Consider the following 14,566-nt stretch of genomic DNA (forward strand, 5'->3'; position numbering starts at 1 on the left):
CAATTTACCTAGTCTTGCCATAAATATTGTAATAAAGAAAAAAGAAAATTGTTAACTGCAAATAACATTTATTACTTTTACAGTGTGTCAGTTTAATACATAAATATAAAACAATTAAAAATATAAAAAGCTTATTCGAAGTGGTCTCCATTGGCTGCAATACAGTCCTTTAAACGATGAGGCCAGTTATCAATAGAAGCACGCACTCTTTCCATGGGAAAATTCTTCACTGCCAATCGTATAGATTGTTTTAGGGACTCCAAATTATCATGGCGTTTAGAGCAAGCTGTACTCTCTAAAACTGACCACAAATCATAATCCAGCGGATTAAGATCGGGACTAGACGACGGCCAGTCTTCAGCTCTGATGAAGTCCGAAACGTTCGATTCCAACCAAGACTGCGTGGACCGAGCTTTATGACCCGGCGCCGAGTCTTGCTGGAAGGACCATACTTGGTTATTGAACATGGTGATGTTAAGGGGCTTAACTACCTTCTCAAGAATGGTATCTTGATACACTTGTGCCGATGTTTTGATACCTTTTTCACAAAAATATGGCTCAGTCACTCCTTCATAGCTAACACCCCACCAAACCATCACTGAAGTCGGATAATGTCCACGTTGCACTCTGTCGACTAATTGGGAAGCTTCCTTAGAGCTTTGAGCATAAATACGGTCATTTTGTTTGTTAAAATGTTGCTCAATTGTAAAAATTTTCTCATCCGTAAACAAAATTTTTTCTGTGACCTCCCTTTGCGTACCGCTTCAGTAGTTGTTTCGATTTTACCACCCTATTCTTCTTTAAATTATCAGTTAAGAAATGGCCAGTGCGTCTCTTATAGGCTGCAAGTCCTAAGTCATCTTTTAAAATACGCGACATGGTTCTAGGTGCTATCTTCATTTCCCGAGATAAAATCTTTTGCTTTCGGACAGGATTTCTTCGAATTCTTTCCCTTACTGCTTTGACCACCTTTTTCGTACGAACACTACGTGGACGGCCAGATCTTTTTCTGTCACAAACAGAGGAGGTCTCATTGTACCTATTAATAGCCCGGTACACAAACATTTTACTAATACCAAGTGTATGGAGAGTTTTAAAAATTGCATTTGGCTCCATACCTACTTTGTGTAATGCTATCACAGCGATTCGGTTCTCTTTATCACCCCACACCATTTTAATATCGCAAAATATTTTACAATGTATTGGCGCCAAAATGAGAAAACACAATGAACAATCGTATAAAAATGACAGATTCGAAATTCAAATGTAATATTTTTTTATAATTAAGTGTAACAGTATTTATGGCCAGACTAAGTATACAGAAAATAAAATAAATGAAAAAACAAACTTACGTGTCTGCGCAATACACTCCTTCAAAGATGTTGTGGGTACGATTTGGCTTGGTTTCCACAACCGGTCGCGCACCCAACGTCTACCTCTTGGCACTCCGGTCAAGACAAATCTTGTATCTATCTACTATAAAAACCCATACGAAACTTTGCCGGACTTAGTATTCAAATTTGGGACCTCCCGGTGCACAATACTGAAGGCTGTTTAACAATTCATGTAAATTTATTTTACAATTGTAATAAACAGATAATGTGGGCTAGTTATCATTTTATAATCATTTATTTGGGAGCATAGATTAGAGTGTAAATTTTATATTTCGGATTATACATTTATGTGACGAGTAGTATTTACTGAAGTTGTAAAACAGTCAGTAAGACTTGTCAACCGGATACAAAAAAGGCGGTGTTTAAAAACAAAAAACAAGATCAATACCTATGCACAGCAGGATTCCTTCTAGACAATTTATACGCATTTAACGTAAATACGAATAGTTCGCCATGGATCATCTCGGCCGCGACATCCGCAGAATGTCAATAGAAATTTCGGCATTGTTTACAAAACGTGACGATTTATCGGAACGATAACGGACCGTCCTTGAACCGCCACGACCGATGTGAAATATGCAAATATAACGTGGATTTAACCTTAGTTTGTTTTATTTGCTGAGCGAAATCTGTGGGGCGTAATCGTCAAATTTAAGTGGTTTCGTTGATGAATGATTGAGAATATATTATAGATTCCATTAGGTAAGGGCAGGAGGTGTTGTTTTTGATTAGCAGATGATATGAAACATAGGACATTCGTTGGTTTTTCTAAGATTATTTGGCTGAAATTGACACTATCAGATGAAGTTAATTAAAGACAGACATGCTGGCTGTAAACTGAGCCAAACCAGTGATTCACTTAAACACTGGTTAAATCCTTATTAATACCAGCCGTGTGTTATAATTTATACTGTCCCACTGCTCGGTACGGGCCTCCTATCCTACTGAGTGGGATTAGGCCTTAGTCCACCACGCTGGCTTAGTGCGGATTAGTAGACTTACCACACTCTCAAAGTTCTTATAGAAAATTTCTCAGGTATGCAGGTTTCCTCACGATATTTGCATCACCCTTAAAACTAATGATAGTTCACAAATAATATACAAATTATTTTTGAAAACTCGGAGACGTTTGGCCTTGGCTTTTGAACCTGCGGACATTCGTCTCGGCAGTGCGCTCCACACCCAACCAGGCTCATCGCTTCTAATAATCTAATAATTACAAAATCTTTATTAGTAAAAGCAAAATATTAACTAACGGTCAATTTGTAGAGCATACAGCAACGATGGTATAGCAAAGTCCTGATCATTAGTTATGGAGACAGGCAATGTAATTAGGTTAAAGTAATTAGGTTGTAATGCGCGAACGCATTGTGTTATCGACGAGGAAGCATCGCCAGGCGGAAACTCTGCGACAATACAACACGTGCTCATAATTGCCAAGACTTGAAGTAATTTGTGTGTGATTTAGCGGAAGGATATGTGACGAATTAATAATAATACATGAGATCACGCACTCAAGTGTTAGATCTTGCCGCGGTTGATACCTGTATAGATCAGGTAATGTAGAAAATAGGTACTCTGATAAGTGTAATTTGTTGTCAACAAACACCCACCACAGGGAAGCGGCGATAGCCTAGTTGGGTGTGGAACGGACTGCCGATACGAATGTCCGCGGGTTCAAATCCTAGGGGCACACACCTCTGACTTTTCTAAAAAAATATGTGTGTATTCTTTGTGAATTATCGTTTGCTTTAACGGTGAAGGAAAACATCGTGAGGAAACCTGCATACCTGAGAAATTCTCTATAGGAATTTTCGAGGGTGTGTGACGTCTACCAATCCGCACTAGGCCAGCGTAGTGGACTAAGGCCTAATCTCTCTCAGCAGTAGAGGAGGCCCGTGCCCAACAGTGGGACATCATATAATACAGGGCTGATATTATATAAACTCCAACAAAAAAAGAAGAATCGAGCACTGATGGCGTAAAAGGCAAACAAGTCAGTTTGACAAGATTTGACAAGGTTGTCCTTCACTAACTAATAAGAGGGTTTAGGCCTTAGTCTACCATGGTTATCTTGACCTGACAGTCTTCACATACCTTCGAAATTCTCCTGGAAGATTCTTAGATATGTCGGTTTCTTCATAATCTGGTATGCAAATCTAATGTTACAGTTCTATCGTTTAATCTATTCCTCTGCAGTTCGGAAGAGAAAATTTTGATGTCATGGTCTCTGATTTGCATTGACCTTTCTATTGCCGCCATTGTTAATTTTAGCAATTTGTATATAAATAATATTTCGAAATAAATATTTGACATTGGATTTTATGGATTTTAATTAAGACGATGACTGTCGTTTACTATAATTGGTTGTTTTTCGACTTCTGCAAACGGTTTATTTTACTCATCTGCTATACATTTTAAGCACTATTGCATTTTGACTGTCTCGGTGGCGTAGATGTAATTTTACACGAAAACAAGATCTTGGGTTCCAATCCTGGGTCGGGCCAAATTATTATGACTGGGTTTTCCATCTTAAAAAAATATTCAGTCGCACCTCGGAGTCAGGATGTTGGCGGTGTGATACCGAATGCTTCGAAAACCACGGAAAGCCGTTGGTTCTGCGCCTGATGTCTTTCTAGTCATCGGATTGCCATCTAATCGGACTGTGAGAATAAAGAAACAGAGAGTACACTTAAGTGTTGCGGACACACTTGTGCACTTTAATATCTCCTGTACACTTGGCTGATCTCCTTTGAGATTGGCTGCAGTGGTCGAAATTCGGTTAGGAAATAGTTCTATACAAAGCAAGCCTCTTTGCACATATCAGTTTGCCATGGTAAAACTTGCTTGCGAAAATTAACTTCTTCCTAATTTATCCCTTGCTTGCCTGGAAGCTTACATGTAGTAAATTACATCTACCTACTTGTGACTCAAAAAAATTATATTTTTATATTTTTTTTTATTATACTTCTGACTCTGTTACCTTTTCCAAATTATAGTATAATTCAAACTAATCTCCATAATATAAATTTATTTCCCGTGCAAGGACAAAAAGGCATATAATTTTGCATTAGCAAAAAACCTGTTCGGAAGTCTACATTCCGACGTCGGTGTTACTATTGTCCATGACCTTGGCGCCGAGTCGACATCGCAAGCTATCCAATTGAGCGAAGACAATTGGATAAATCCTGAAATGCTAAGGTTATGTGTAGAAGATGATGTTTTTGTATAACCGGTTTCAACGACTGTGTCGACGAGGGATAATCGTCTCTCGTTAGACGACATTCTATTGGACCGCACTCCACTTACCATCAAGTGCAGTGAGGTCATATTGCAGTTGCCATATAAAAAAAAATGTGAGGTTTAACTTCGAAGATTTGCATTGCAGAAATGAGAGCCACCGGGGCGAAGTCGCGTAGTGAGTAAACTATTGACCCTTAAACCTTTTTTTATTCTAACCCTGATATGAACGACATCACAGATAACATTACTCTATGTTCCTCTCCATTCAATGCAAAATATTGTTCATGATGACACATTGTGAAAAAAAAGGCTTTAAGGTGGTAGCTCAAGGTCCATTTTCATACATTTTGTTTCGGCTTTAATCTGGGTAACTAAACAAGTATTGGCAAGTAAAGAATTTAAATTCACGTCTAGTTAGTGATTAGTTCTCGCAGTTGAAGAAAAACGTAAAAATAATTAATAATCATGGATATTTCGGCCTTTAAAATTTAATATGACGAAATTTTAAAGGCAGAAATATCCATGATTATTAATTATTTTTACGTTTTTCTTCAACTGCGAGAACTAATCACTAACTAGACGTGAATTTAAATTCTTTACTTGCCAATACTTGTTTAGTTACCCAGATTAAAGCCGAAACAAAATGTATGAAAATGGACCTTGAGCTACCACCTTAAAGAGTCATGTGGACGCCCTAACTGTTATTGTTATTCCTCGAAAACAAGCCAAATGTCAGAGGAAGGTTCTGTCCACTCAATGTGGAAAATGTATATATCCTCTAACAGGATGTTGAATGACACAATACGTTGCAGGCTTCGTCAGAAACCAATGGGATTTTTCATGATTTGCTGTTATTTAATCATGAGCGTTGTCTAAGTGCCAAAGCTTTGTACTTTGCTGTTTCGAGTGGTGTTGATGTTATTTATGACTGTTCATCATACCTATCATTAGGAGGAATTTGCTCGTATTTTTCATTTGTACAGTCGGCCTAAGTAGCTGGACAAATTCAAAACTTTAAAACGTTTCTAAAAATAAATTTTAATTGAAATGTTCTTTTTTATCTCAAATAAAGTCAACTCTCTGAATTTTATTTGAATGAAGGGTAAATAATTGTTGATAAGGACGTAAAAGTTTAAAGACGATTTGAACTTTGTTTTGTGGTTGACTGCACGTAAAGGAAGAATATACGATACTACTGTGACCATGAACAATAGTTGAATTGAAACTAAATGCAGCGCTTTGGTCTGTATCGAGCCTAAGTGTAATTACTGCTTACAGTACAACAAGATGATTGTCGTGTTCCGTTACTTCTGCATGATACCCACGATTCATACGTTCTACATTGTTTGTTATCCTGCTCTTTTTAAGGAGTGGTCTGGAATGTTCTAGACGAGTTAGTCTGGCGATCGTTGACAGATCTTATATCCGATTAGAGCAATGTATCATAAAGGGACCTCTGCGTGTTGGATGCGTGTCAAGCAAGCTTACCAAGAAGACCGGCCGTCGTGCCATGATTTTGCACAGGAAAGATACAACATAATCATTTCTATATCTTTAGCAGGAGCGGGTAGGAATTAGCTGCTTTAACAATGTCAATTCAAAGTGCAATACATATTACTTATAGACCTTACTTCGTGGGTGGTGTACTTACTGGGTGCCCCCACGTGTTCCCAAAGGAAATTTCGAAAATACCGAAAATAATGCCATTAAAAGTACTTACAACTTCCGAGAATTAATGTGCCCGCATAAAAGAAGTGACAAAAACAAGAACTGTTTATTGCTTGATTTTTTCTTATAAATATATTTCAAACGTGTCAGATAATGGTACATGTTCTGAAGGAAACTAAAACGTTAAAAATAACCATACCAGCGAATGCATTTGCACGGCGTTCTGAGAAATGAACCGGCTTCGTTGTCGGATGTTTTTTCTTCGTATTTTGTGTCGTGTCCACGATCATCCTGTGTATCCCTTGTGTACCTACCTATGAATATTGATTTTGTTTCATCACCATTCGTCTGATACATCATTAAGATTAAAACAGCGTCAACTATTGGAGTTTGTTTGGGGAGATTTTCTTTGATTGCTGTTGAGACATTTACATTTTCTTTAGAAGCAATTTAATTGCATAGAATCCAAATCTGCAATGCGCATTTGAACCAATTTTTGATGACTTTCAGTAAATGATTCTTATGGTGTAGCAAAACTAACTGATGTTTGTTTTCTATGCAAATGATGTTTAGGTATTTTTGGGCATGGCAATACAGACAAAGAGGAAATGACTTGAATTATTATGTGATTTTTAATATAAAAATTAGTCTAAATCGTTGTTTGACGTGCCCGAAATTGGGACACCAACTTTTACGACGGGAGAAGTAATTTACACGGTCGAGGCAGCAAATAACACGCATTAGCAAATAAATAGAAGGTTCTGGATTTTATTACAAGCTCTTAATGTTTTAGATAACGTCTACGGATAAAGGGCAAAATCCTACTTCTAGTAAGTTACCGGTGTATTACAGAAAATAAATATGTTCATTTTATAAAAATAGATCAGGTCTCAATTTGACCAAATCTAGATATAAGGCCACCGTCATAAATATCGACGATAGTATACTTCGGCTACTTCTTAGGTTTAGCCGCTTTGCTCATATTATTTATTGGTCTAGTGGCTTTTGGCAGCGTCAACGTGGTGTAGACCGAAAGGTTGTGGGGTTCTTAGCTTGGACAACATTTCTTATATCTCTGGGTGAGGAAACGATGAAATGAACGGCGACAAAGCACCATCCAACACCTTGCATTACAAAGTATTGTTTGGTGTTCCACTGCGTTCGTCATCCTGAGACATGAGATGTTAAGTCTTACTATGTCCAGTAGTTTCACTGGCTACAATGTTCTTCAAACCGGATCACAACAGTGGCTACACACTGTGGCTCGGCAGCAGAATTAGACGTTGCAGTTCATTGGGGAGCATAGATTAGACTGTGGCATTTGTATTTGATCGGATTATACATTTGTGTGACCAATAGCATTAAATCAGAAGTTGTTAAACAGACCTTTAATATAAAAAACCTCTTAAAATATAATTGCAGGAAAAGCAGATGTTATCACAGGACTTATCACACTCCCCTTCGTCCTCAGGTATTCCACCTCCGCGACATCAGATGGGAGAGGCCGAGGTTCTTGTCCAAGTCGTTCCTCGCGTTCGTGACGTTCAACGTGATCAGCTATTCACTGCTGGCTGCAGAGGTGCTCACCACCACCATCGCAGACACCTCGCCCGACACGAAGGTACGGAAAAATGATATTTATTTTTTTTCCCTAGGATAAAAATGTATGATACTGTCCCGCTGCTGGGCACGGGTCTCCTGTACTACTGAGAGGGATTGTCCCTTAGTCCACCACGCTGGCCTAGTGCGGATTGGTAGACTTTACACACCTTCAAAATACATATAAAGAATTTCTCAGGTATGCAGGTTTCCTCACTATGGTTTCCTTTACCGTTAAACCAAGTGTCCAAGAATAATATAATAAAATCGCTTTAATTTTTTTTGCGGTTTTGAATGCGTTTTTATATTAGGGTTCTTTTTCGGTTATGTGTCCATATTAGGGTTCTGTAGAAAATTCTATCATATCAAGTAGTGGATTTTTTATGCTATCCTGGAGTGTTACATTTCTGGTCATTCTGTGTGTTTTTTACATATTTTCACTCACGTGCTCACACGCAAGTCTTGTTATAAAATAAAAATAAACGATTCGAATAAATCTTTTTAAAAAAATTAATTTTAATGACAGAAGTTTGTTGCCACTCATGATTCGTAATTAAGTAATAGTTTTGTCCGATACACATCTACATGCGCCGTTGTAAGCATTTAAATATGTTATAATATGTAAATTACTTATAACATTAAAACTTTCATGACATAATAAAATATATGTCAACGCAGATAATTATCGGACACATGTGCCTGGCGCACCGCGGCGCCAGGCCTGTGACATGTGCACGCATAGTCAACCGATTGCTCTGTTTATAAAAAATATGGCATAATTTTTGCGTAGGAAACAATAATGTGTCTTTTTTGGGTCAATTTGGCTGGTAGATTATATTTTATATCCACTCTAAAAGCGACCACCGGTACACACACGTACATTGGTACAACCTGCTATAGTGGTCCGCTTAAGTGTGTCGAGTGGATCAGCCTGTGTTTATCCGGTTCCGACAGGCCGGCGTAATTGTGTCGACTGCCGAGGGGTAATCATCACTAGTCAGTCAACATTCTATTGGACCCCACTCAACCTACCACGAGGTGCAGTCAACTTCAGTCACTTTGTGTCAATATGCAGTTAAATCTATTCAATGTAATTACTGGGCTTTAAACTGATGCATATGATATATCTACATGTATAGCATCACGCCTTTTTTGCTATTCAGGGGCAGGTAGAGGTGTAACATACTTGCATTTAGGCAGTTGTGTTAGGCCCATGTAATATTAGTTCAGCGCAATGCCATTTACTCAGTCAGACTCCGGGCTGAGACTGAGCAGAAAAAACTAAATATTAAAGAGAGACAGGCAATGCCATGGCTTTTAATAATGAAAACAACGCAAGAACAAATAAACATAATGATCATCGACGTGATGACCTATCGGAAAATATAAAGATAACTAAAACATGAATGTCGTATTTGTCTAATGAAAGGTCGAAAAATAAACAACAAATGTTGATAGCGTATAATGTAATGTGTACTTACTACTTATAGATTTTTTTATTAATGTAACATAAAAAAATGTATCTAAACTTTGTTTATTAATAATGATTTGTAATGTTTACTCGAATGATAGATATTGAAATATAACTATTTTCCGGATTTAATCGCGGTTTATCTATACTCTATACTATTATATAAAGCTGAAGAGTTTGTTTGTTTGTTTGTTTGTTTGTTTGTTTGTTTGTTTGTTTGTTTGTTTGTTTGTTTGAACGCGCTAATCTCAGGAACTACCGGTCCAAACTGAAAAATTCTTTTTGCGTTGGATAGCCCTTTGTTCGTGGAGTGCTATAGGCCATATATCATCACGCTATACCCAATAGGAGCGGAGCAGTAATGGCTAATCTCAGGAACTACCAGTCCAAACTGAAAAATTCTTTTTGCGTTGGATAGCCCTTTGTTCGTGGAGTGCTATAAGCTATATATCATCACGCTATACCCAATAGGAGCGGAGCAGTAATGGCTAATTTCAGGAATTACCGGTCCAAACTGAAAAATTCTTTTTGCGTTGGATAGCCCTTTGTTCGTGGAGTACTATAGGCTATATATCATCACGCTATGGCCAATAGGAGCGGAGCAGTAATGGCTAATCTCAGAAACTACCGGTTTGAACTGAAAAAATATTTTTTGTGTTGGATAGCCCTTTGATCCCGGAGTGCTATGGGCTATATATCATCACGCTATGACCAATAGGAGCGGAGCAGTAATGAAACATGTTGCAAAAACGGGGAAAAAATATTAGTTTTGAGAGCTTCCGTTGCGTGCGCTGCGTAAACGGTTAAAGTTATGCAACAATGATGTATGACGGGATTGTTCCTCTTAAAAAGTTCTAAAAAATATATTATAAAACAAAGTCCCCCGCCGCATCTGTCTGCCTGAACGTGTTAAACTCAAAAACTACCCAACGTATTAAGATGAAATTTGGTATGGAGACAGTTTGAGACCCTGGGAAGAACATAGGCTCCCGAGAAACTACTACTTTTATAACGGAAAACTTTAGCCTGAAAAACTTTATAACGCGGGCGGAGCCGCGGGAAAAGCTAGTTATAGTATAAATGTCTACATTTAAAAAAAAAACAGGTCAAGTGCGAGTCGGACTCGCGCACCGAGGGTTTCATACAAACCTGTAGGTATATCTAAGGGACAGTAGACCTGAGTATTTGATATAAATTTCAGCTTAATGACTCCACGCGTTCTTGAGAAAAAGAGTCTTGACAGACGAACGCACGGACGGACAACAAAGTGATCCTGTAAGGGTTCCAGTTTTTCCTACGCAACCCTAAAAAATCTGTATAACTGTAAAATGTAGGTAGATATTGTAAGTTTGACTTTGCGGACGACCTAAACCTCAGTCCTCTGTGACCATGAAGGCTGCAAAGTCTCCGAAACGTCGGGAGAATAATAATATAAAATCCGAAATAGTTTTATGTTTGTGTAGGTGTATACTGGGTTACTGGTCGCATATTTTATTTTAGTCCCATGATGTGATAGGACCAAGCTTATCACTGAGTTAGACGTACATTCTCATCTATGTTTAACACAGAATCCTATGAACACATCTCTAAAATGACAGCCTTAGGGTCTATTTCACCGAAGTAAGGTTGCGTAGTAGGCTTGTTAAATGACATTTTTCTTTAGACTTTGCCACTAAAGCTGACGTAAGCGAGATTGGAAATTGAACTGATACTCTTGGTGGATGTTCCTACCGCAACGGAACCCTCCTTCGAAATTCCCCTCTTAGGCTTTCCGCTTTTTAGACGGCCAGGCGACAATTACTGCAATCTAGGCCAGCTACTCTCAAACTCCGGCCCGCTGAGATTCAGCAAAGAGCTTACCTGACTTAGAAAATTTCACCAAAACTAATGAAACTGGTAAAATCACATGAGCTGCATAAAATCATTCAGTCAATTGTGAATACTTTTTATTGAAATTAACAAAATGTTAAATTTTAATTCGTTTTCAGACATTTAGATAATGAATTGTTGCGGCCTGAGGCATAAAAACTACATCTTTGCGGCCCGTACAAAAAAAGTTGAGTGCGTCTGATCTAGACCAATAAACTTTACACTCACTCATAATAATCAAATTATAGACAACAAATACCTAAATTACGCCTTATTTATGTTTACAATAACACATTTATCTATTATTATATAGATAACGTTGTTTGTACACAATGCTCGTATAATGTCCGATACACATTCTGTTTGTTGCAGAGTTTCTACCAGCACGTGTTCAACGGTTGTTATGCCGTTCTGCTGTTCGTTGTGGTCATCTTCTTCCTTATTTACGGAGTTGAGGTGTATTTTAAGGTAAGTTTTTTTTTATTAAAGTATAAACTTAGTGTAGTCACAATTGTGCCAAAAATGGAAGTAAATAACTTTAAAATAGAAGAAAGGAAAGAAATACGTTTGTTTATAACTCACACTAAACATAAATTATTAGTATGAACAGAAATGATACCTAATTATAATAATTTGAAATAAAAGAAAAATAAAACGATAAGACACTAAAAGCCTAAAAGGTGTGGCAATGTATACTGTACTTATTGAACAGTTGTCCGAGTCCGCAAGGGCTCCCATCTCCGCTTAAAATGCTGCAACATGGCAAGCATTGGTGCGCTACGTCCTAAAAGTTATTAGACAAATAGTTTTTTTTTTATACTGATACACCAAAATGATCCCACTGCTCAGATGGTAAGTGGAGTGGGTTCCAATAGAAAGTTAGTTTTAGTAGAGATGATTATGGAGTGGGTTCCGATAGAATGTCTACTGACGAGAGATGGTTGCCCCTCGACAGTCGACGCAATTATGACGAAATTCGCTTAGCTGGTTCTCATACCTGTCTGCAAATCCCAAAATAACATGAACAAAAAATTAAACCGCCTTCAAAAACCACTAAAAATAAAAAATATTTAACATTACCTGTACATACTGGTTACCGATTTTGGAGTCGGTGACTAATTGAAATTATGCATTGTTTTCGTATATTTGTTAATGCACTTATCTAGGTTTAAGGTAGCAATATCTATGGTGTAATGTATTTCCGTAACTTAGGTATTCAATGTGATTGGCTCGGTGTCACACCAGCAGAGCGTGCGTCACTTTCCAGTAGTCTGTCCCTTACGGCAGCCGCAGTGTTGCCAGGGCCCTTGAGTCGTAAATTTCGTTTCGTTTCCTGAAATGTTACATTTTGGCTGCAAAAGTTACATTATTGTTTTTCTTTTAATTTGCGTGTTTTTGGCCAAGCATTTCTGTAGCTACGAAACCGCGAACCGAGGGAACCTGCGAAGTAGGAAACGTGCGCGCGCACATTCAAGCAAAATCAAGTTTTAATATATCCAAGATACGTTTCATTATGTCATGGCGAGTAATCTCTGAGTATGATGTGGAGTGAATTACTTTTTAGACCCGCCAGTTTTAGTTGCGTTCAATTTGGATGCGTTGAATTGAAATGCGTTCGTAAACTGTTTACAATAAAAATTTAGTATTACAAATCTTGTTGTTCTCAAAAGTTACAAAAATTGCCTTAAATTTAAAAATTATTTACATGTTACGCCAGGGGGTCAAAAGTAACGAAAAATGTAAGAAATGTAACCTTCTGGCAACACTGGGCTGCCGTCACACGGCCACTACCCTTGTGATCGACACGTCACTCGAGTGTTGCCACTCCTATACTTTATACCTATGTTGCCATGGCCAACAATGTTTAGGACACAAACACTACATATGGAATCAATCTGGAAGTATATTCTTTCAAATAAAAACGGGATATTGCAAATCGGTTAATTAATGACAAAGTTACGAGGTAAAATACATAAAAAAAACACGTAGAATTGAGTAACCTCTTTCTTTTTTGAAGTCTTATTATGACGGGTTAAAGACCTGAACCGAACTTTGCGCAGGTAAATGAGATGGTAAATCCTTTTTGTATTTATATTTATCCTATTTGTATTTATACTTTAACTCCACACGGAAGCGATCTGTCCTTCAATTCAACAATGACTTGGTTTTGCGTCGGTCACGAACCATTTGCAAAATTAATAGAGATCCAAATATAGTTAGTTAATTGCTCACTTTAACTAAGTACCCATTGAGGTCTTGTATGGGTCTGCTATAGTCTATTGTCGAGATAATGGCTTGAGCATTATACGTCTATGGTGAGTTTTTGTTTTATTGCTCGGTATGCAAAGGTAGAGATGTATTGGTTGTTTCGAGTTGGATTAATGTATGTATAATTGTGTTCCGTACCATCAAAGTAACGCGAATATAATTCATGATTATGAGTGTTGTTATTTGGAGTATATACTAAAATCACACCGAGTTTAACCGCTTTACTCGACTGTCAAGCATTTGCAGGCAGCCCATTGAGAGTGACTTATGGGCATGGAATAAAGGTCTAGTTTAGGTCACAATCTTGGACAGCCGGAGAATCTATGGATAAAGACTTTAACGTTTATAAGCTAAAGTATAAACTAAAGCAATTAAAAAAATATGTTTACTTTTATTATGAGTAATACGAGTATATAATTTTTTTTTTTACATAGTTTATTAAAATAATATTCATTATCAGTGGCGAAGGGTGAAATTTTCGGAAACGGAACCAGACAACTTATAGGTACTAATATGCATAAACGCGGTCTGGAAATCGTTTTAAATATAATTAGATATCACATTATGAAAAGCCGGCAAGAATCGGTTTATAAGGACTCTGCCACCGCTCAGTCCCGGATCTTGTATTTTGGAGGGGGGGCAAAATCTGGATAATGCCGCCCCCGACCACCTATATGCATATTTACCTGTCTCATCATCATCATCATCATTTCGCGCCCCGCGGGAAATAATTTATGTGTTTAATGTACTGAACGTCTCAGTAGTCAAAGTTGCGTTAATGATGAGTTGTGTATGCCTCTGCCAAGTGTGAATTTGCCGGCCTAAGAATTCGCCGCCTGGGGCACGGGTCCTGGCTTGCCCCCCCTAGATCAGGGGCTGCCACCATTAATTGTAATAAACAGTATTGTGTGTAAATTTCAATCGATTACCTACAACAATTCAAAAATTTTAGCCGTTTAAACATACTAGAGTGACGAGTACGCTTAGTATAAGTTCCCCGTATGGATTTCTAGAACCACACCAGTCACACTTTCTCACAAACTTCCGATTACGA

The 14,566-nt window shown here is 37.8% G+C and overlaps 1 protein-coding gene across 6 annotated transcripts in view; it reads left to right on the forward strand.

Moving 5' to 3' along the window:
- The window catches only part of LOC115452577, a 127,551-nt gene that overhangs the window by 102,311 nt on the left and 10,674 nt on the right, over nucleotides 1-14,566 (forward strand). For all 6 annotated transcript variants that reach the window (XM_037441453.1, XM_037441471.1, XM_037441468.1 and 3 more), the window contains exons 5-6: nucleotides 7,777-7,926; nucleotides 11,617-11,712. In XM_037441453.1, the coding sequence (XP_037297350.1) occupies nucleotides 7,777-7,926; nucleotides 11,617-11,712 (246 nt within the window). The remainder of the gene's footprint in view (nucleotides 1-7,776; nucleotides 7,927-11,616; nucleotides 11,713-14,566) is intronic.

The sequence above is a fragment of the Manduca sexta genome, chromosome 4 (genome assembly GCF_014839805.1).
Source record: "Manduca sexta isolate Smith_Timp_Sample1 chromosome 4, JHU_Msex_v1.0, whole genome shotgun sequence".
NCBI lineage: Eukaryota > Metazoa > Arthropoda > Insecta > Lepidoptera > Sphingidae > Manduca > Manduca sexta.